This window comes from Pelobates fuscus, chromosome 1 (assembly GCF_036172605.1).
Source record: "Pelobates fuscus isolate aPelFus1 chromosome 1, aPelFus1.pri, whole genome shotgun sequence".
NCBI lineage: Eukaryota > Metazoa > Chordata > Amphibia > Anura > Pelobatidae > Pelobates > Pelobates fuscus.
The window spans coordinates 424,708,372-424,732,705 of record NC_086317.1 but is presented as its reverse complement, the minus strand read 5'-3'; the positions used below and the strand labels follow the sequence as shown (position 1 = coordinate 424,732,705).

Here is a 24,334-nt window from a genome sequence, read left to right as displayed (position 1 = left end):
TCGTTTCAATTCAATGTTCAATCAGATTGACATCTGGGGTATTTGGAGGCCAAGTCAGCATCTTGAACTCTTTGTCATATTCCTCAAACCATTCCTGGAATTTTTTTCAGTGTGGCAGGGGGCATTATTCTGCTAAAATAGGCCACTGCCATCAGGGAACACCATTGTCATGAAGGGGTGTAAGCAGGGACATATTAGCCGCGAGGAAACAAGGCATTTGCCTTGGGCAGCACTTTCCAGGGGGCGGCAAATAAAGCCGCCCCCAAATGCCCAGGTAAATGTCTTGTTAGCCTGGCGGCTAACTGACATTCCAGGCGGGCGGGCGGGCGGCCCTGGCGAGGGAGCACTGATTAGTCATATTCCTGCTCCCGGCATCACTCTGCGGCGCGCAAGGGAGCTGAACAGGAGAATCAGTGCTCCCTCGCCGCCTGCAGTCACCGGCCGCCCGCCCAGCAGCCCCATTGGACCCCAGGGAAAGGGAGAATCCCCCTCCCCAGCATTCCCATAGGTAAGGAGGCTGGGGGGATTGAATTTAAAAAAATTATGCCTAGGGCAGCACAAAACCAGGATACACCACTGGGTGTAAGTGGTCTGTAACATACTCTAGGTAGGTTGCTCGTGTCAAAGTAACATCCACATGAATGCCAGGACCCAAGGTTTCCCAGCAGAACATTGACCAGAGCATGACCCTTCCTCTGCCGGCCTGCCTGCTGTCCATAGTGCATCCTGTTGCCATCTCTTCCCCATTCTTATCATTGTCAGCATTACGTTTTTCAACAATTTGAGATACAATAGCTCTGCTATGTGATCAGATCAGATAGGATAGCCTTTGCTTTCTACGTGCCTCAGTGAGCCTTGTGTCCCTTCTGGCCATATTTTCATTCTGTTGTAAAAAAAAGTATTGTCAGGGAGCTGCATGAATTACTAAAAAGAACAAGGGTTGATCTATATGGAACTATAAGGGTGATAGATGTATGGGCAATAAAATACAATGATAGGGGTGATAGGCTTTTCAGGTGCAATGAGATTGATGCTAGGGGGTCACTAGCCATTATCTAATAGGAGTGATGGGATAGGAGGATATAATGTAGAGAAACAATTGGTCAGAAGTTATAGATTTGGGAAGTGGATACTTTGGAGACGTATGTGCTGTCTACAGATTGGTCCTTTAATGTCATTACATTTAAAGGAACGCTATAGTCACCAGAACAACTGCATGTTATTGCATTTGTTCTGGTGAGTAGAATCATTACCTTCAGGCTTTTTTGCTGTAAACACGGTCTTTTCCGAGAAAATGCAGTGTTTACACAACAGCCTAGTGGCCACTCCTCAGATGGCTGTTAGAGATCCTTCCTGGGTCATGGCTACCTAAAATGCATCCAAACATTCAGTGTCTCCACCCTCTGCATGCAGACACTGAACTTTCCTCATAGAGATTCATTGATTCAATTCATCTCTATGATGAGATGCTGATTGGCCAGGGCTGTGTTTGAATTGTGCTGGCTCTGGCCCTGATCTGCCTCCTTGTCAGTCTCAGCCAATCCTATGGGGAAGCATTGTGATTGGATCAGACTTGAATACAAGTAAGATTTTACTATTTTAGGGGGAGGCATTAGGGGCCAGGGGGGCTAGATGGTGTTTTAACCCTATAGGGTCAGGAATACATGTTTGTGTTCCTGACCCTATAGAGCTCCATTAATAAAATAACTGGTAGGGAGCAGTTTGCAATTACATGGATGGCGAGGGGTTATTGTTTTGAGGTTTATATCATGTAAGGTACATACATACATCATAGTAAGTCAGATTGTGATATTATAGTTATATAAGGCTCAAGCCCCATGTTTTATGTGAATTAGCAATACTCACCTTCATGCAAAAATCTTATATATTTTTTTTTTTTAAATATAGTCGAAAAATATTAGGCTTATTGTTTACACTTTGTGAGCTGTGGAGGCAACTGAGTGATTGCTAATTCTATGTCAAGCCACTGGTGTGATCAACTCATTAATTAATCATGTTCTGGTGATCTCTCCCCCCATCCGCTCCCAGTAGGTTATCTACCCAAAGGATGCCATACATGTAATTCATGTTGGAGTGTTTTTTTAATTGTTGTGTATACATTTATTTAATAATAATTTAATTCGTTATTTTATTAACTCCAGCACATAACTGAAAAAAAGAGATAATTCTCCAGTGTATTTCTCCTGATAACACTTTCTAAATTAATAAATACAATAAATTTGTAATCTACATTTGTAAGCAGCATAACAACATCAGCATGCTGAAATGCATATGGCGCAAGGATCCTGCCTGTACAGTGTTTCAACATGGAATGAATGTAATTATGAAGGGAGGAATCCGAACTCATCTAATGTATATATGAAACCAGGTGCATAGCTGGACCTGAGGCTGGCAAACCACATATATAAAAGTAAAAAGCAATGCGATACAGGCACTCAGGGTACAAAAGGTAGCAGATTTGAAAAGGTAGCAGATTTATTTAGGAGAATCAGAATATAAACAGCAACGTTTCCACCTCCAATGAGATCTTTATCAAGCTCAGTATTGATGAAGACCTAATTGGAGGTCCAGATGTTGCTGTTTATTTCTGACTCTCCAAGTAAATCAACATGACATGATGTCTGTACCAAGATATTTAGCTTCCTTACTGGGATGTAGCTCCACTTCTACCTCCAGACAATCAGACCGTTGGTAACAGTTTGTCAATTATGTCCAATTTTGCTTGTGCTATCGGCATGCTGGATGATGCACATCTTGCACTGAGCTTTATTTCCTCCCAAGACAGACAGCAAAGCCACGGGTCATGTATGTGCAGAACGGAGACCTGCCAAGAGTCTAATCTAGTCAGATTAACTCAGGGGTAGTCAACCTGGTCCCTACCGCCGGGGGATTTCAAGTGGGTGGTGGCGGATTCTGCAGAAATAGCCTGGTGGACCTCCATGGCCATGGGCCAAGGCCAGCAGGGGAGATTCTTTCATCTCCCCTGCCGGCCCATGCAGAGCCAGCCTTGCTGTCAGCCCCCTTGGGCTGGTGAGGAGATCAAAGATCAAACACACACAGCACCTCACAGACATACATATAAAAAAGTAGAATAGAAAATAGAAGAAAATGGAGAAAAATAGATAGATGTAACTATATATTTTAAAAAACGAACCCCCTTTGTAAAAATAAATAAAGAAATAAATCGCACGTGCTCTATAAAATTATTGCGGCACTGGTGGGCGGTAAGGAAATTTTACCAGCAACAAATATACAAAAGTGAGCAGTAGGTATTAAAAAGTTGACTACCCCTGCATTAACTAATCAGTAAACTGATAGCTTTTGTGGTATGGTTGATATCGGTTTACAGAGTAGTCCCACTTATTCTTAAGTGGGACTATTCTTTGGAGATAAACTATTGATCCCATGTAAACAGAAAAAATGTGCAGTAGATAAGTTGGCGCAAAAAATTAAGATAAAATATAAATAGGTTTGCAGCACCCACAATATACCCAGGTAATAAGGTACAGAAACAATCTCAAAACAGAAAAGTGCTGGTGCACATACATATGTATAGAACCCCTCAAGTGTTGAGAAGTATTTACAAACATATAATACTGTGCAAGCAAGTGTGATCCCTTATAGGGTGTCTACAAGCCCAGGTGTATATGTGTGTATACTTATAGCCTGTTATACTGTACAATTGATATCCTTAACTACAGAAATCAATTGTCCAGTATAACAGGCTATAATTATACACACATATACACCTGGGCTTGTAGACACCCTATAAGGGATCACACTTGCTTGCACTGTATCATCTGTTTGTAAATACTTCTCAACACTTGAGGGGTTCTAAACATATGTATGCGCACCAGCACTTTTCTGTTTTGTATTTATCCCATGTATCTCTGTTGTGAAGAGGTTTATAGAATAAGAATTTCTTTCCTGATGACGGACAGGTCAGCAGGTTGACTAACTAAACAGAAACCCTGAAGGTGAGCAAACTTTTTTTGTAAAAACAGAAAAGTTTTGCAGTTTGAAGTTTGCAATTCACACATTTTTACTGCATGCTCATTGATTGAGGAAATATTTATTTTGCTCTGCCATACTTCTCACCTTTACCAGTGTTTCCTGTGTTATGAAACCTTTTTCATGACGTTGTTTTCTTTTTGTTTGTGTAATTAGTAATGCTTCAGGTATTATGTATATTGATTATATAAGATGCCTGGGACCTACCCTTTGTCCACTGCACCCTCTTTTCTCCTCCTTTTCGTTCTACCTTTTTTTTTCTTCTTCTCAAATTGGATTAAAGTGCACTCACTTTATCCAACTTTTGCTGTTATGTTTTCCCTTAACAAAATGGTCCTTTTTATTATTATTATTATTATTATTATTATTTTTGGTAATTATATAGCACCAACTTATTGCACAGCGCTTTACAGTATTCTAAAAGGGGGACAGTTAACAACAAGTGAGACGATTACAAAATGTTGCAGGAACAATAGGTTTATGAGGACCATGCTCAAATGAGCTTACAGTCTAGAGGAGGTGGGGTATAAAACACCATCGGAAGGGCATGGCGAGGGATAGCAACCAACTAAAAAGGTGGGAAAGTAGCAGAACTGGAAGGAGCGAGTGGAGTGTGGCCCTTTGGGAGAGAGCAAGGACAGGTTTGTGAAATAGAAGGTATTCTGGGAGGCAGTAAACTTTTTCTGAGCTGATAGGTTTTGAGGTACTTAAAATCTTATACAATATTGTTATATTGTTTAATTTATATATACATTGTCATGCGTTTTATGTTTTTTTTTTTTTGTTTTGTTTTTTTTAATGGAACAAAAACATATGGTTTCTTAATAACCGACAGTCTTTAATTAAAGTTCAGAGGAAAAGACAACGTTTAGGCACTATCCTGTGCCTTTGTCGTCTGTGTTTATTTGTTTTTTTTCTATTTTTTTGAATACATTTTCTTTAACATAAAATATTTTTTACCCAATAGTTTTCCTTTATGTAATATGAAGGACTGTTGTCTTTATGCAGGAGCCTGTTGGAAACTGCAACTTCTTGTTTGGATTTTGTTTGCTGGAAAATTAAGCATGACAAGCTATAATAAATTAAATGAAATTGTATAAATTGAGGCCAATATAATGTATCTGCAAAAATAGCTGATTTAGAAAATGTTTTGGTCTAAATTTGTAAATTTTATTCTCACATGATCGTTATGTAGGATCAGTGTACATTTTGAATCAGGCAGCTTTGTATGCTGTGTTATATACAACAAGCAAGATAACCCCAAAATCAAAAGTAAAAAGTAAATCTGTACCCGTGATATGGCATACAGGGACTGGTCAAGGTCGTACAGCCGAGGTAGCTCTCAAAACAAAAGTCAAATGCTTGCTTTACATTATGTACACACTGTCAATGGCACGGTCTCTACAACAGTTTATATAATAGGTTAACAGGCGCAATGCTATCAGCTCAACATGGTCACAACAAGGTGGCCAGGAATGGTTGTCTGGATTCAAACAATTTTAACTATGGCAAATTTTATAGAGGACAAATGTTTTTTTATTAGCTGCCCGGGATTTGTTAGGTTTCAAAGAGACTCTCTAAGTTTGTGTGGACTTCAAAAACAAAAACAAAAAATAAAAAAATATATTTGAATTTCATGACCATTGATTTCAGTGGCAGAGCTATGGATATAAGCTCCAGCTCCGTTTTGGTTTATGGGATAAGTAGTTGACACTACTAGTTAACACTTAGCAGCAAACTGGAATGGAACTGATAAGTAAATATCTATATAGAATGCACTTGTCCATCAGGCTCACAACATTTAAGTACATGCATGAGGCTTCCTTGTGTGATGCATTTCAGTTTTTGCAAATTACTGCCCTTATAAGTAGCTAGAAGAAGGAAGACAAGAACAGGAGACCACCTTTGTATCATAGATGCATAGTTGTTATAGTATTTGTAGTGTTTTGATTAATTCATCATTATCATCGCTGTATGTGGCACACTGTGTGCAGTGGGGTGGCAGACCTGCTGAATCTGGGACAGTTTGGGGCTATGCGAGAATTACATTTTCATAAAACAAGTCAATATTCAATCATAGAAGGATTGTCTATTTGTATACATAATAAAACTATTTACTTTTTATTTTTTTTAATGAATTTTTTTTTTTTTTTTTTACAGTGACTAAATTACAAATACAAAGCACTTTTGTCTGCCACACTTTGCTTCTTGTAATAACCCAACATACACAAACATGTTGTTTTTATGATTTTTTTTATTTCCAGCCCACATTTAATATTCATGAAAGTTCTATATAAAGATCATATTGGAAGTAATATGACTTTGCAGAACAAATAAATGAATGGCAGGAGGTGTGCACTGGCTGCACTTATGCACACGGATTTAGTAGCATACACAGACTCAGGTTATTAAACACTTGCTATGTGTGACGGCCGTGTCCTCATTCACCTGGAGAGCAGTGTGCAAAGCCAATCCGGGTGGAGTGCTAGAAATGTAAATCATACAGTAGAATTTGAATATTGTGCAGGTGTAAACAGTGGAGTGCAGACCTTTCCAAGTCTATATAAGCATGGATTACAGTAACTGTGCTCTAGTCACGGGAATCACAGGAGACGCTTAGCTGAATTAAACAATCTCCCAGAATTCTTCAGAACAGAGTATTTTTTTATTTATTTTTTTCTTTCTTTAAGTAATTTATTTTTCAAGTTTAATGTAGTTCTTTATTATTGGTCAGAATTAATATTACTGATAACAGTGATGGCTATGGATCACAGGGAAAACGAAATAGAAAAAAAAGACACGTCTTATACAGAAGACGATAACGTAAGAATTATATCTTATCGAAAGTTGCACGATGAGCCACCAAGGCTATGTGCAGCTGGTGACAAATCTGGAAAGGTATTAGGGGGAGACCCTTGTATACGGATCGGAGAATCTGAAGAACTTGATCAACAGGTACGTGAGTTTGTGTTTTACTGGAAAAGAAAATCTTTTATTAAGCTATGGGGAATTGATATCCAAGATGCAAAATGTAGGCTGGGAAAAAAAAAAAGGTAAATTTTATTTTTTTCCCCAAAATTACTATTTTGACTTAAATTTACATTCATGTACATTTTGCAATTACTCCACACTTCAGTCAATAATTAAAGAATTAATGTGATGTTGAAATGACTATCATCATTGTTCTTTTTAGCAAAGATGTTGTTTTGGTCTAGTTGGTTGCTTTTATTATATATTACATATATAATATTATACATATAATACATTAATTCGACTTATTTGTGTATGTAGAAATATTGTGGGTTCATCAAAAAGGAAATTATATTTATTGTTCTATACCACCCTGGTAAGTCATATTTCCCGATAAAATAAAAGCATATCAGTTTCTCCTGTAAGTGTTAGGAGTTACATAGTAATAAATGCAATAATATTTCTCATGCACATTCTGAGAAAAGACAATATCATTGTTAAAAAAAAAAAAAAAGACAGTATCTGTGCTCAAAACACGTACATTATAAGAGGTTTTTAGTTTTTTGGTGCTTAGAATGTCCCTTTTAATTTGGAAACAACACCCGACAGAAATATAAGCCAAACTACGTGTGTACTAATAGCGAGGTAGAATAAAGAGGAAGGAGGCATGTTTGGTATCAAAATCAAGATGAAAGTCTGTCTGGAAGTGGTTTCTGTGCCGGGGATCACACTAGAAGTGTCAGCAATCAGCATGTCCATTTGATGGTACCTGAATGAGGAAAAATTAAACGTTATCGATGTAGTTATCTAATTTCTAGAATGGTTTTTGACATTAATTTGTTTTAATGTTTATACTTATGGAAGGAGTAAGATCCATGAGTGATACTATAGTTTCGATAATTATTTGGTAAATGAGGCCCATTCTCTGGCATCCAAATGGGTCGTATTTTGGGTTACGACCATCAAATATGTAAACAATAAGAATCCATTTTGTTAGCATCATAAGTCTGATTGGTGGTTACCTTACAGTCCCAAAGGTCTATGGGATAGTCAACATTTTGCTCTGCAAGTGTTAAATTATTTTGAACTGTAGGACTTTAGCTTTTAGTTTTAACCAAGGCTTTTACACCAATGCTGTTTACAAGGTAATTGACCAATGGGTGTTTAATCCTAAAACTCATAGACAGGCATATATATCCATCCATCCATCCACATTAGGTGCGCATAAAACACAAATGTTTCAGTATCAAAACAAATGCCAACCTCGTCAACTCTCTAATATAATTTTACATAATTATTATGTTCAATTTACATAATATGCGTATTCAGTTTTAATTGCTCATAAGAATTACTTCGACAATTTTTTTTTTATATTTACCGAATGTATGTGCACGTAGGTAGACAAAGAGTTTTAAGAGAAAAACATCATGGAAAAATTAACTTTTGATATCATGTATTACAGGGAGTGCAGAATTATTAGGCAAGTTGTATTTTTGAGGAGTAATTTTATTATTGAACAACAACCATGTTCTCAATGAACCCAAAAAACTCATTAATATCAAAGCTGAATTTTTTTGGAAGTAGTTTTTAGTTTGTTTTTAGTTATAGCTATTTTAGGGGGATATCTGTGTGTGCAGGTGACTATTACTGTGCATAATTATTAGGCAACTTAACAAAAAACAAATATATACCCATTTCAATTATTTATTTTTACCAGTGAAACCAATATAACATCTCAACATTCACAAATATACATTTCTGACATTAAAAAACATAACAAAAACAAATCAGTGACCAATATAGCCACCTTTCTTTGCAAGGACACTCAAAAGCCTGCCATCCATGGATTCTGTCAGTGTTTTGATCTGTTCACCATCAACATTGCGTGCAGCAGCAACCACAGCCTCCCAGACACTGTTCAGAGAGGTGTACTGTTTTCTCACATTTAAATCTCACATTTGATGATGGACCACAGCTTCTCAATGGGGTTCAGATCAGGTGAACAAGGAGGCCATGTCATTAGATTTTCTTCTTTTATACCCTTTCTTGCCAGCCACGCTGTGGAGCACTTGGACGCGTGTGATGGAGCATTGTCCTGCATGAAAATCATGTTTTTCTTGAAGGATGCAGACTTCTTCCTGTACCACTGCTTGAAGAAGGTGTCTTCCAGAAACTGGGAGTTGAGCTTGACTCCATCCTCAACCCGAAAAGGCCCCACAAGCTCATCTTTGATGATACCAGCCCAAACCAGTACTCCACCTCCACCTTGCTGGCGTCTGAGTCGGACTGGAGCTCTCTGCCCTTTACCAATCCATCCATCTGGCCCATCAAGACTCACTCTCATTTCATCAGTCCATAAAACCTTAGAAAAATCAGTCTTGAGATATTTCTTGGCCCAGTCTTGACGTTTCAGCTTGTGTGTCTTGTTCAGTGGTGGTCGTCTTTCAGCCTTTCTTACCTTGGCCATGTCTCTGAGTATTGCACACCTTGTGCTTTCGGGCACTCCAGTGATGTTGCAGCTCTGAAATATGGCCAAACTGGTGGCAAGTGGCATCTTGGCAGCTGCACGCTTCACTTTTCTCAGTTCATGGGCAGTTATTTTGCGCCTTGGTTTCTCCACGCGCTTCTTGCGACCCTGTTGACTATTTTGAATGAAACGCTTGATTGTTCGATGATCACGCTTCAGAAGCTTTGCAATTTTAAGAGTGCTGCATCCCTCTGCAAGATATCTCACTATTTTTAACTTTTCTGAGCCTGTCAAGTCCTTCTTTTGACCCATTTTGCCAAAGGAAAGGAGGTTGCCTAATAATTATGCACACCTGATATAGGGTGTTGATGTCATTAGACCACACCCCTTCTCATTACAGAGATGTACATCACCTAATATGCTTAATTGGTAGTAGGCTTTCGAGCCTATACAGCTTGGAGTAAGACAACATGCATAAAGAGGATGATGTGGTCAAAATACTCATTTGCCTAATAATTCTGCACGCAGTGTATATGTTAATGTATGCATCTTTGCAAAGTTTTAATTACCATAGTCACTTAATTTGAAATCGGTTACAGTGCCAATTAATTCTCCTTTCTCCAGTGTGAGTCAGTGGGTTCCCTAAATTTTCTACAAACAGTAGTTGGCCTTTCTGACTGTTTGAGTTATTGCCTGCCCTTTTCTAAGGAATTCTAAGCACACACTGCTTAGATTTTTTTACGGAAAAATTAATTTTCTGTAATGTCACCAAGACTCATGGCCAACTTTGTTAAGTATTTCAAGTTTTCATTTATAGATAGTTCCCCTATAAGCAAATATCATGACTGTGGAATGAGAAAACATTACTTATACCTGGCCGATTCCCCACCTCTGGTTTAAGTTTATGGGAAAATAGCGGACTATAAGAAAATAAAATTTGATACATAACTAATCTGTCCTTGTGAAATCCAGATCTCAGTATGTTGCAATAAGATCATAAGGTCTTTAGTGTGAAACCGCACTAAGGACCTGGGAGATTAAAAAATGTAATTTGATGACGACAATAAAGTGGGGTTCTTCTAAATGTCCCCAGGAACCACAGTTGCAGATTTAATTATATAGGACATGAACAGTATGTGGATTTTTATTCTATATATTTTTTCATTGGATGTTTATAATGTGTTTTCAATAAAACAAAGAACTGAGTAAAATAAAGTCATTATTTATTTTCTTTTTCTTTTTTTCATTGTTCCTATTAGGATATATTTATTTTTCTGCTCAATGCCAGCTACATTATGTGTGTGCCAGATTTCTAATGCTGCAACAGACTTTTTAATATGGTTTTATTGACCAGATCTAATTTCGTTGGTAATTTATCTCTATATCAAAATAATTGGTGAACTGCCAAATCTAGATTAGCCTTATTTAACATGAAACCACAATATCTCGATATATATATATATATATATATATATATATATATATATATATATATATATATATATATATATATGAAAATTGCATGTAAAAAGCACATAATTACGTTATTGTTTTAAATCAGGGTTATTACACATTTTAAAGATTCACACTGTGAAGAACAATAGGGATAAATTAAATACAGAGTCTGATAAAAACAACAGAAGCATATGATATTCTGAAACTACAATTTTCTACGAGGCAAAATCAAATATTTATTGTTTAGCTGGGACTGACCAGCGGCGACTAGTGAAGTTTTAAGATGGCGGGCACCAGACTCTTCCCCCAAAATTTTACTCCTCCCTGTACAGTACAGAGATACTCGTACTATACAGAGAGCTGACCATAATACATAGATACTCATACATTAAAACAAGCTGGGCACAACATAAAGATATCTATAAAATACATAGAGCTGAGTACAATACAGATACAACCACACCACAAATATAGATGGGAAAAAATACAGATATAATAGACAGAGCTGGGCACAATACAAAGATACCTATACAGTAGACAGAGCTGGGTAGACTACAGACATACCATACAACAGGTAAAGCTGAGTAAAATACAGAGAAATAACACACAGAGCCAGACAAGATAAGGAGATAACATAACTATCCCACACAGCAAGGATCACTGTGATGGATTACACAGAGCTGCAATACAATACATGTCTGTATAGTGCTCCTGTTCTCTATCTTCCTAGTCCCCTCTTAGGTCTTCCTTACATGATCTCATCTCCAGTAGTGCTCCTGCTATGATAACTGTAGCTTTCTATTTAACTATTGCTGCTGGTGTGAAACATGTCAGCTACCCCATGAGTTCTCAGCACTCAGTGTGGTCAGGGGTCAAGTCCTGGGGAAAAAAGTGTGGGAACTCTCCCCCACCAAAAAAAAAAACTCGTATGCATATATAAACGCGTGCACACACATACACATGCACTCAGACACTCACAGACGCACACACATACTCAGACACTCACACAGTGGTGTATTTTAATTTTGTGCTGCCCTAGGCATGACTTTGTGCCTTAATTTTGTGCTGCCCTAGCCCCCTAATCTAAATTTACCACCCCTTCCTGTCAAGGGCGCACCGCTTCCTGATTAAGAACCCACCCCTTCCTCTTTAGACTCCACCTTTTCCTGCTCCTTTTAAAGAAATACTATAGTGCTTTTCCTGGCACTATAATTCCCTGTAGTGCCCCCCCCCCTCCCTCATTCGACACTGATGGGGTTAAAATCCTATGGGTATTTAGCAGATGCTGGATGTCCTCATGCACAGGGGTGAGGACGTCCAGCATCAGTTAGGCGACTTTTGGTCACCTAACCACCCGAAAGTCCCTCTAGTGTCTGATAGACAGCCACTAGAGGTGGAGTTACCCCTCAAGGTAATTATTGCAGTTTCTGAGAAACCGCAATAATTACACTTGCAGGTTTAAGGGGACTGGGACACTGCACCCAGACCACTTCAATGAGCTGAAATTGTCTGGGTGCCTATAGTGTCCCTCTAAGCACACTCTCTGGCAGACACCCACACTGGCAGATACACACTGACAGTAACACACACACTACGTGACAAACACACAGACGTCACTGATTTGACACACACACATTCACTGACACACACTCATTCATTGACAGAGAGACACACACAAACACACTGACAGACACACACTAATAGTCACACACACTAAATGACAAACAGACTCTCACTGATTTGACAGACACTTACAAACATACACTAACAGAAGCACATACACGCAAACATGTGCATACACTAACAGAAGCACATACACTCATACGCACACAAACATGCATACACTAACAGAAGCACATACACGCAAACATGCATACACTAACAGAAGCACATACACTCATACACACACACGTACATATGCTAACAGACGTAAATACACTCATACACACACACACTGACACAAACACACACATACACCAACAGACATGAACTAACATACACACACATACATAGACTAACAGACATACACACACACAAACAGACATATACACACACACACACACACACACTAACAGACATACACACATACACTAACAGACATACACACATACACTAACAGACATACACTAACAGACATACACTAACAGACATACACTAACAGACATACACTAACAGACATACACTAACAGACATACACTAACAGACATACACACACACATACATAGACTAACCCACATACACATACACTAACAGACATACACATACACTAACAGACATACACACAGACATACATACACATACACTAACAGACATACACACAGACATACATACACTAACAGACATACACACAGACATACATACACATACACTAACAGACATACACACAGACATACATATATACAAATTATTCAAATAAACATTGCCCACCCACCCAGCCTCCCTACCTTTCAGGAAAGCTGGCATGGATGGGTCCCTGGGGTCCAGTGGGGCTGCAGTGAGGCTGGCATGGGGGGGCCACCTGATCGCCTGCCCCCTCCCCCCGGCGGGCGGCTCTCTCCCTGTCACACGCGGCGAGGGAGCTGTGTCCTCTCTGCTCCCTCTCGCCGCGCGCCGTTTTCTGATGCAGGGAGCCGGAATATGACGTCATATTCCGGCTCCCTGCATCAGCAGACAACCCACGCGGCGAGAGGGAGCAGAGAGGACACCGCTCCCTCGCCGCGTGTGACAGGGAGAGAGCCGCCCGCTGGGGGGAGGGGGCAGGTGGCAGGCAATCAGGTGGCCCCCCCATGACAGGGGGAACAGAGGGCATTTGGGGGCGGCATTTTTTGCCGCCCCCTGAGTGCCTGCAGGGGGAACGGCGTTCCTGTTGTGAAAAAAGTGCAGGAACGCCGTTCCCACGCGTTCCTGCAGGACTCGAGCCCTGAGTGTGGTGCACATGGTTAAAGCATCAAAATACTGATAGACTCCAACCAAGTCAGCTACTCCTGGCTCACTATTAGCTCTCAGCACACAGTGTACCCAGAGTTAAAGCAGCAGGATACTGATAGACTCCAATATAATGAATCTGCAGTGGTAATATTGGGCCAATAAGGAGCTGACATGGTTAACTGAATCAACAATTATAACAGATTAAAACAGATTGAAATCAGAATCAGTTCAGTCCTCAGAGTCACAGCCATAGTCCTGCAGTTTGAATCTTCACAACTTTTCAACTAGCAACACCATGAGTGTCTCAGGCCTCCGCTGTAGAGTGACTGAGCACTTTAAAGAAGATGGTGGGTATGTGCAGTAGGAGTTCTTAAAACTATTAATGGCAGGTGGCACAGTGCTGTGTGTAAGGTATGTACCGCTCCCCTTGTCACCTCAGGGGACTGCAGGCATTATTACCCATTCAACAAGTGTTTACGTTGTGTAATGTAGTTTTTGTTTCAGAAGAATGAAACTGATTTTATTTTTGATATAGGTAAAGCTGAACAAGTGCCCATGGCATCCCTTTGTAAGGGTTATCTAATAATATACAATTATGGGTCTGTCTTCGATATTGGTCCGTTTTTACAATATATAATGTATTAAATCAGTAAAATTGCATAAAAGTGTTAATTAATTTATTTAAACTGAGTTTGATTTTGGCAAAATCACGCAGAACTAAGAAAATTTTATGTGGAACCTGTAGCAATTAAAAAATTAAATAAAAGACCTACACTCTATTGATGACACCGGCATTCTGTGAACTTAATATATATTTCTCATCTTTTTTCTTTTTAGAAGTTTTTACGTTCCAACCTCCCACCATGTACTGAAAAATCATCACTGAAGCCTGGTTTAGCGTTTGACAATTTGGGCTTTCAGGCTAGCCTAGATGATGTTTCCCCTTCATCCTCTAACATAAGCTCTGTTGTGGTGGATATTATAGGTATGACCTGCCAATCATGTGTCCAATCCATTGAGGGTAAGATTTCAAAGATACCAAGTATTGTGAACATAAAGATTTGCTTGGAACAAAACAATGCCGTCATAATTTATAAACCTGCAGCAATAACACCACAACAAATCTGTGAAGAAATAGAAGATATGGGTTTCGATGCCACTATATCCGACATTAAAGAAGTTTTGCTGGCTATAAAACCTGGGAATTATGTAGAGGAAACAGTCAAGATCAGAATTGATGGTATGACATGCCAATCTTGTGTCAACACTATTGAAGGAAAAATAGGCAAAATCCACGGTGTCCAGAAAATTAAAGTATCTCTTACAAACCAAGAAGCTGTTATTGTATATCTGCCTCCATACATTGAACCAGAGGTTCTCAGAAGTTGTATTGATGGCATGGGATTTACTGCTTCTTTTAAGGACAAATCAGACTCCTCAAACCTTGGAACAATTGACATTAAACGTCTGCAGGATAATTCTTCCCAACTTCATCTACAGGTTCCAGACACCTGTCCCCCGGAAAACTGTGAAATTATGACACTTGCAATTGAGGGCATGCACTGTAAATCTTGTGTTCACAATATTGAAGGAAACATGTTGGACCTTGATGGAGTATTAAGTATTAAGGTTTCTCTTGCGGACAAAAATGGAATTGTGTGTTATAACCAAAATGTTATTACCTCGGCTGCCTTAAAGGAAGCTATTGAAGCACTTCCTCCTGGTAAATTTAAGGTTACACTGCCAGTAGGAGTAGAACAGAAGCCTGTATCAAAAAGTAAATCTAACTTTGGACCATCAACTAAATGCCAACGAATGATCACAAACACTGTATTGATAAGCATTGGTGGAATGACATGTTGGTCATGTGTCTCTACAATCGAAAACATGATCACACAGAGGAAAGGAATTTACAATATATCTGTTTCTTTAGATAAAGCAACTGGGAAAGTCCATTACAATCCATCTGAAACAAATGCAGAGGAAATACGTGCTGCTATTGAAGACATGGGATTTGATTCTACGCTGGTTTCTGGTACGTTTTACAGGGCTTGCATTCCTGAGTATACATAACATTGCCATCCATGTGATTCATTAAAAACATGATTGCCATATAGAATGTGCATGACTGTGCTGGACAGGTTATTCTCCAAAAACACTTCTGTACATCATATCATGAGCTAGGTTTCTATGAATATGTAGTCCATTTGCTTTATACAGTCAGAAGGTAACCATTTAACTACAACTCCCAGGATTCCCTTCTCACTGTATAAAATGCACAGCATGGGAATTTAACTATAATGTAGAATCTTCAGATGTGAGCATAGTTTTGATTTTTTTTTTTAAATATTTTGTTAAAAAGTTATCCAACCTCCATAACCACTAATCACTGTAAGAACAGTTTGACAACTTACCTGGGTCCTGCCAGGTTACCACCACTATCTCTCTTGCTGCAGGGAACTTCCATTTAGCTCGACTAAGTAAGCTCAGTCTGCAAGGCTGACAAGGCTGAGCTTAGCTCAGTCTTGGGGCTTATGGCAGTAGGGAAGGTAGTGATTGGCCCCCATCATGACCCAGGTAGGACATGTTCAAACTGTTCTTAAAAAGCTTGACTATTTCCTCTTGGAGGGCACCAGGGCACTCCCGACACCATAATGGATGTAGTGGATATGGTGCTTGGAATATTCCTTTTGATTTAGCATTCGAGCAATACATTTAACACACCTACCAACATTTCACATGGGCAAATAGGGACATTTTTATTTTCGTGGTGTGCATGAGCGTGTGAACAGATGTGGGTTGTTCTTTAAAAACTTAGGTGACTTGCCAATAAAAATGTATGTAACTAAAATCTGCTTTAGAACAAGAACAACACGTTTATTGCAATTAAAAAACATATTACGAATACACAGACACAACAATAATACGGAGCTCCTAGAAAAGAAGGGCATTAAAATAGAAAAGATAGTCAAATGGGTGTAGGGCCAGTTGGGAGGTGTGATTTAAAATAATGGGTCAATTCCAACCTGTAATGTCTTTTTACAGTTGGAGGCAGGATTGCTGCAATGAGTTTTTTTGTGATAGACAACCCTCTTTATTCCTTTTTCTAATCCCATGATTTCTTTAAGGCAGGTCATTCTTTTCTGTGATCACACTAACCTTTAGCAGACTGAATTTCAGTGTTCTGTAATGCAATGTGTCTTCTCCGTGAGAATGGCAAGAGGAAGTGATGCCACATAGTTTAGGACGAAGGAAGAGTATGGATTTGATAAAGTTTAATATATGGGATTTCTACTTGTATTTGAGCAAATTATCCTGTTTCTTTATATAACTCTGATGCACAAAGTAATTTTGGATATTGCAGATACCTTATCATCAAGCAGCTGTCACCAGACCTCCTACAGAACACCTCAAACCAATCCGATTCCCCCTAAAACTGAATGCAAAACAGATTCTACCAGTGACTATATTTTGGATGTTCTTCCCAAAAAATCTCACCCAGAACTTTCAGCCGTGGACAGTGACACTCCACCCCAGAAGTGCTTTATACAGATCACTGGAATGACTTGTGCTTCCTGTGTGTCTAACATTGAGAGGAATCTGCAGCGCAAACATGGTGAGTCTATCAGCTGCCTCAATTAGTCTCAAAACAGGGAATAAATAATAATATAGCTTTATTATGGGAAAATGCCATCGAGGGGTCCTGGATACATCAACATAAACCAAACAACAGCATAAGACCAAAATTCTGTCACTGTAATTTCTTTAAACTTAAAGGGTTACTCCAAACACTAATGTGATTTAAAGTGGTCATCATGCTTGGAGTCGGTATGTGAAGCATTTCACTGCCAGAGGTAGTGTAACTTGACATATGGCACCATCATTGGGACCTCATTGGCCTAATGTTCCAGGCTGACTAATTTCATATTCGATTTTTGCCTTCAGTACACACAGCATGCTGGCAATAGATGTCCCAGCACCCCTCTAGATTCCACCCATGTCCTTTCCTTGGCCTCCACTTCTTGACATCCCTACCCCTGCAGCGAGGGGGAGTAACATCAGCAGAGGGCAATTGAGCTGTAGGGAGAACTTTGAGCGGAGGTATGTTACTGCTTTATTTATTTATTTTACGTTTGAATGAGGGGAACCAGGACAGGGAGGTTTACTCTAACCAAAAAGAGTGTTTTATTAAAACACTGTTTTTTGGTTGGACGTTTCCCTTTAACTCACCCTTATTAAAGGACCACTCTAGTGCCAGGAAAACATACTCGTTTTCCTGGCACTAGAGTGCCCTGAGGGTGCCCCCACCCTCAGGGACCCACTCCCGCCGGGCTCTGGAAAGGGGAAAGTGTTTAAAACTTACCTTTTTCCAGCGGTGGGCGGAGAGCTCTCCTCCTCCGATCCTCCTCTTCTCCTCCCCGTCGGCTGAATGCGCACGCGCGGCAAGAGCTGCGCGCGCATTCAGCCGGTCACATAGGAAAGCATTCATAATGCTTTCCTATGGACGCTTGCGTGCTCTCACTGTGATTTTCACCGTGAGAATCACGCAAGCGCCTCTAGCGGCTGTCAATGAGACAGCCACTAGAGGAAATAGGGGAAGGCTTAACCCATTCACAAACATAGCAGTTTCTCTGAAACTGCTATGTTTCTGTCAGGATCGGGACAGGGATCCAACACGCAGAGTACAAACAGTAGCCAGATACGTATACCGGACCTTAGAATGGCCGGACTAACGTAAGTAGTACAGTAGAGAATGGTCAAAGACAAGCCGAGGTCGAGGGTAACAGAAGACAGGTAAGCGATAGACAAGCCCAATCAAGGGTAACAGAGATAAGCAGAGTAGAGCAAACAAGCCGGGTCAAAACCAAAAGGGATAACTAGAAAACACGAGCACTGAGTGACTAGAACAAGCTAGAACCACGACAGGGCAATGAGCTAATGAAAGAAGCACTGTTAAATGCCCTGTTCAGATAAGTAGACACACCTCCGACGAGTCCTGATTGGTCCTGAACCAATTGAGTGACAGGTCGTTCAGGGTTGACGTCCTGACGTCGACTTCCGGGCGTCATGCTATAAAAGGGAGTCACTCCCTCGCGGCCGGCTTTGCATGACCGGATGGACCGCGAGGAAGAGGGAAATCAGGCCGTCCGGATGGATGAACGACTAAGTCTCTACCTCTCTTGGAGGTAGAGACCTCAGGTACCCTGACAGCTTCTGAAAAAAATGGGTTAACCCTAGAAGGACCTGGCACCCAGACCACTTCATTAAGCTGAAGTGGTCTGGGTGCCTATAGTGGTCCTTTAACAACCATTAACATTGCCTTTAGCCTCTTAACTAGAAAGATACTGAAGTCACACCTGGCACTATCACTCTTTGAAGTTCATTCGACAGCGGTATGCAACCTTCGGCACTTCAGATGTTGTAGACTTCATCTCCCATGATGCTCTTACAGCCATATTGCTGGCACAGCATCAGGGGAGATGTAATTCACAACATCTGGAGTGCTGAAGGTTTCATACCCGTGTCATACCTATGTTTTATGGAGTTACCAAGTAAAGCAACTGCAGAAACTCTGCCATACATAACGTTATCAGACATACTTATCTGTTGTCTCCTATAAATTTATAATGACCAGTGCAAGAGCTCGGACCCTAACTCTCAAGGTACCTGACAGTATGGCTAGGTTTTCTGTCACAGTGCTTTTAAAGTAGCTCTTTTATCTCAAACTTACCTTTCTCCTACTGTTACTCTTCTCTTCCTCTTTTGGGATATGTTATTTTTTTCTTCATTTCTGAACTATTTCTCTTTAAAACAAAAGACAAAGTAGGGACTACTTTGTATTATTTATTTTTTCCAAGCTTGACAATCTTGACAAAGGGTGGAACTTAAGGCAAACTTTTTTTGTTAGCTTGAGAAAGGAAGTGGAGCTCGCCTTAAGCTCTAACCGTTGTCAAGTGTAGGAACAATACATAAGACAAAGTAGCAATTAGTTTTATGTTTTTAAAGAGAAATAGATTAAAAAAAAATAAGAAAAGAGTAAGAGATTCTGAACAAAAGGAAGAAACGAGGAAACAATAGAAGAAAGGTACGTTTGAGGTGTCAGAGCCACTTTAATGTACTTTTCGTCTCTCTGTGTCCCTTCTATAGGTATAATTTCGGTGCTAGTGGCATTGATGGCAGGTAAAGCGGAAGTCAGGTACAAGCCAGACAAAATTCAACCACACGAAATAGCACAACTAATAGGCAACCTAGGATTTGGTGCCACTGTGATGGAAGATAGCATGGCTACGGACGGCAGTGTGGAGCTCATTGTGAGTATTAAACAAGTATTAAACATTCCATGTGGTCCAACTTTATACAGTGAAGATGATACACATATATAACTAAACACACCTATACTTTCTCAAGAGAACTGATTGTTTATTTTTTTTTAAGGAAAGTGTTGAGCTTGCAGGTGTCTGTAATAAGAGATTAAAAAAAAATAGATTATATTTTAATTTCAGCCATTAAAAATAAAATATGTGCACTTCACTTTATTATTTGATTTGGAAATTTAAAGCAATGCGATTTTCGTGCTAATTGTGTGCTGGCCTATCAAACTGGATCTAATCCCCCAATCATGAAAAAAGCCATAGCTAGGGCATCTTTGACATTCTTACATTTATGCTATTTAAAACAGTAGAGCAATAGGAAATCAAATATCGTTTTTTATTGTTAAATTTCCCATTTATATTTCAATATTAAACATTGTATTCTATCCTGCTATTTGCTAATCATTACTTCAACTATTCTGAATAGAGATCAGTGCAAGGAGGTCTCCCAGCTCCATCCAGGAAAGATGGGAGGGCAGAGGAGACCTGGTCACTTCATCACTTCATCACATAAGCATATCATCTGCTTCTTCAGATAGTAATTCCTTTGCATTTATCAGAGCCATTGCATTTCAGATTCTAACTTAAACAGCTATTTTCCTTTCTTCTGTATAACTATTACCAATTCTGGCAGGATTGCCAAGCTGAACCTCTCTAGCTGTTACCAAATATTTAATGAACATTTTCCTGGGCAGTCTCTGAACCTAATGTTTTTCTAGAAGATTTAATAAATGCACCAATCATTAAAAAGGTTTGATGTTTTGTATCGGAAGGTTTAATTTACAGTTGCAAGAAAAAGTATGTGAACCCTTTATAATGATATGGATTTCTGCACAAATTGGTCATAAAATGTGATCTGATCATCATCTAAGTCACAACAATAGACAATCACAGTCTGCTTAAACTAATAACACACAAAGAATGAAATGTTGCCATGTTTTTATTGAACACACCATTCACAGTGCAGGTGGAAAAAGTATGTGAACCCCTAGACTAATGACATCTCCAAGAGCTAATTGGAGTGAGATGTCAGCCAACTGGAGTCCAATCAATGAGATGAGATTGGAGGTGATGGTTACAGCTGCCCTACCCTATAAAAAACACACACCAGTTCTGGGTTTGCTTTTCACAAGAAGCATTGCCTGATGTGAATGATGCGTCGCACAAAAGAGCTCTCAGAAGACCTACGATTAAGAATTGTTGACTTGCATAAAGCTGGAAAGGGTTATAAAAGTATCTCCAGGGGGGCGGGGCCGGACCGCCGAGCCGAGCGGTCGCAGGGAAGAGCAGCTCCTGCATAACATGGCCCATCCACGTTATAAACCGTGATTTTCACGGACCCAGACGACCAACAACCGTGTCCTGCAACACAGACTGGCTACCGGAGCCGGGGAGAGGCTTGCTCCTGGAGTTCTAGTCCCCCGGAGGAGGTTTCCCTGCAGCATCCAGCGGGATCCAGCCTGGCGGTGAGTGGAGTGGACGGCCGCCGCTCCACTATCCTGCCCATCGGAGACTGTCATGCACGCAGCCCAACGGCGGATCCGGCCCTGAACCCCCCCCTCTGGACCGGGGGGGAGATCCCGGTCCATGCCCCAAAACTACGCTCAGAGGCATTGCTGGACCAACATGCAGGCCCAGGACCAAGATGGCGGGGGCCACGTGTGCGGAGACCGACCTGCAGACTCTAAGCCAGATAGCAGATACGACCTGACATGGCGCACAAGGCTGTAAACAACCTAGGACCCACATCATAAAGTGACACCCAAGCCCAGGGACTCACCGGGCGCAAAACACTGAAGACCCTGCTCGATGCACTGCTCACATGAACGGAGCTGCCTATGGGACTGCTCGCCCTTCTTCTGGGTTGGGCGCTCACTAAGAGGAACCCCTCTGCAGCCTGCCATACACCCTGGGAGAAGAACGGGATCGGAACCCAGGGCCCACGATCCTGCTGAAGGGATCAATGGCACAAGGGCGCGAGCGCCTGCAAAGGCCTCAGGCCTCAGGCTGGCGGCTCCCAGACGCAGTACCACCACAACACCGGGAAACTTGAGGACCCACCGCAAGACGCAACAGTGCACCCGGTGGAGCATGACGACGAGCAGGGGGACACCAACAGACACACAGGCCACTACCACGCGGACTTATAATTGTACAGCATGGACTTGGGTCAAAACATCTGAAACAGCCGGTACATCTTAGTACGCTGCTCCGATCTGACCGGTCGACTCGCCGCACACATCTCGGGACGCAGCGGACAGGAACTATACTCACCGGGACAAAGCGGGCACGCAACACTGGACAGCAGGCAACACCAAGCGGGACATAATTACTTACCGTGTATACTTTCTGCTTAAACCTCCTGAATGTGATCAGTTATACATGTATATTCTTTAGCCCATACTAAAAGGCGACACCTTAATTTTTTTGTGAAATTAGCTGGCCCTTTTGGCCTTTGTTGCCAAGCAAGACCCAAAAGTTTAACCTGTACTATTCACAAGGTTCCTGTCCAAATGCCCCAGCCCTACCACTGTCATTGATATGTAGCTATAAAGGCCTAAAGGGGTGATGTTATCTATCTCATATCTAAGCATATACTCAGCAAATCGTAATAGTATATAAGGCCTGCATGCTCACCTTGTTTTGCTTTCCCTGCCTCTTAAACTTTAGCCTCCGCATAGCATAAAAAGTAATTACATATCTGTCGTGTATTTAACTACGGTCTTGACCATAGCATGATTACATATGTCATACCTAACCACAGTCACTTTGTCACTCCTTTGCATAATCTTTTCTAACGTGTCCCTACGTTTTCTCAGCATGTATCAGCAAAACAGCTCAGCATGGCTAAGCGATACTAATCCATAAAAACGAGGCACAGTTTTTTGTATGCACACTCAGTTTGGCATGCCCTTTATGTCTTGAAAGCCTAAGGGGTTCAGTACACTGCCTACCCAGTCTTGCTGACTGTTCACTTGTCTGCCTAATCTACTTAATTATCACCTAACAGGTCTGCTGTATTTCATCCACATATTACCTACATCACAGTAATTGTCAACCAATGTTTAATCACTATTATATATGTTGGAACAGCAGACACACTCCAAGTTAGCTTGACTTAAACCTGTTCAATATTTTGCAATCATATTGATACCTATCCTGCCTACCAAACAACGGAAAAAAAACGTATACACTTTAAAGCGAAGACACTCAACGTAAACGTAAATGTTAAAGTAACAGTCTTAATCGATCGATATCCTCTTGTATTACCTAATCAAAAAAATGTGTGCTCTGTTTCTCTATTAACCAATGTAACCAATGTTTTGAAACCTACGTATGGAATGCCGTTGGGGTACCATATGTAAGCATGTAACTATCATAAGCACCGCAAAAATAAAGATTTACAAAAAAAAAAAAAAAAAGTATCTCCAAACGCCTTGCTGTTCATCAGTCCACGGTAAGACAAATTGTCTATAAATGGAGAAAGTTCAGCACTGCTGCTACTCTCCCTCGGAGTGGCCGTCCTGTAAAGATGACTGCAAGAGCACAGCGCAGACTGCTCAATGAGGTGAAGAAGAATCCTAGAGTGTCAGCTAAAGACTTACAAAAGTCACTGGCAAATGCTAACATCCTTGTTAGCAAATCTACAATACGTAAAACACTAAACAAGAATGGATTTCATGGGAGGATACCACAGAGGAAGCCACTGCTGTCCAAACAAAACATTGCTGCACGTTTACAGTTTGCACAAGAGCACCTGGATGTTCCACAGCAGTACTGGCAAAATATTCTGTGGATAGATGAAACCAAAGTTGAGTTGTTTGGAAGAAACACACAACACTATATGTGGCGAAAAAGAGGCACAGCACACCAACATCAAAACCTCATCCCAACTGTGAAGTATGGTGGTGGGGGCATCTTTGATGCGTCAGGGCCTGGACGGATTGGTATCATCGAAGGAAAAATGAATTCCCAAGTTTATCAAGACATTTTGCAGGAGAACTTAAGGCCATCTGTCTACCAGCTGAAGCTCAACAGAAGATGGGTGTTGCAACAGGACAATGACCCAAAGCATAGAAGTAAATCAACAACAGAATGGCTTAAACAGAAG

General features: G+C 40.5%; 1 protein-coding gene across 2 annotated transcripts in view; it reads left to right on the top strand.

The window, feature by feature from the left end:
- ATP7B (ATPase copper transporting beta) overlaps nt 1-24,334 on the top strand; it is a 79,324-nt gene that overhangs the window by 16,442 nt on the left and 38,548 nt on the right. The window contains exons 1-4 of one of the 2 annotated variants that reach the window (XM_063428839.1): nt 6,767-6,987; nt 14,690-15,887; nt 17,217-17,468; nt 20,000-20,163. In XM_063428839.1, the coding sequence (XP_063284909.1) occupies nt 6,790-6,987; nt 14,690-15,887; nt 17,217-17,468; nt 20,000-20,163 (1,812 nt within the window). In that variant the 5' untranslated portion in view covers nt 6,767-6,789. Of the gene's footprint in view, nt 1-6,766; nt 6,988-14,689; nt 15,888-17,216; nt 17,469-19,999; nt 20,164-24,334 lie in introns of those variants that run through there. The other variant, XM_063428845.1, reaches the window with a different exon arrangement.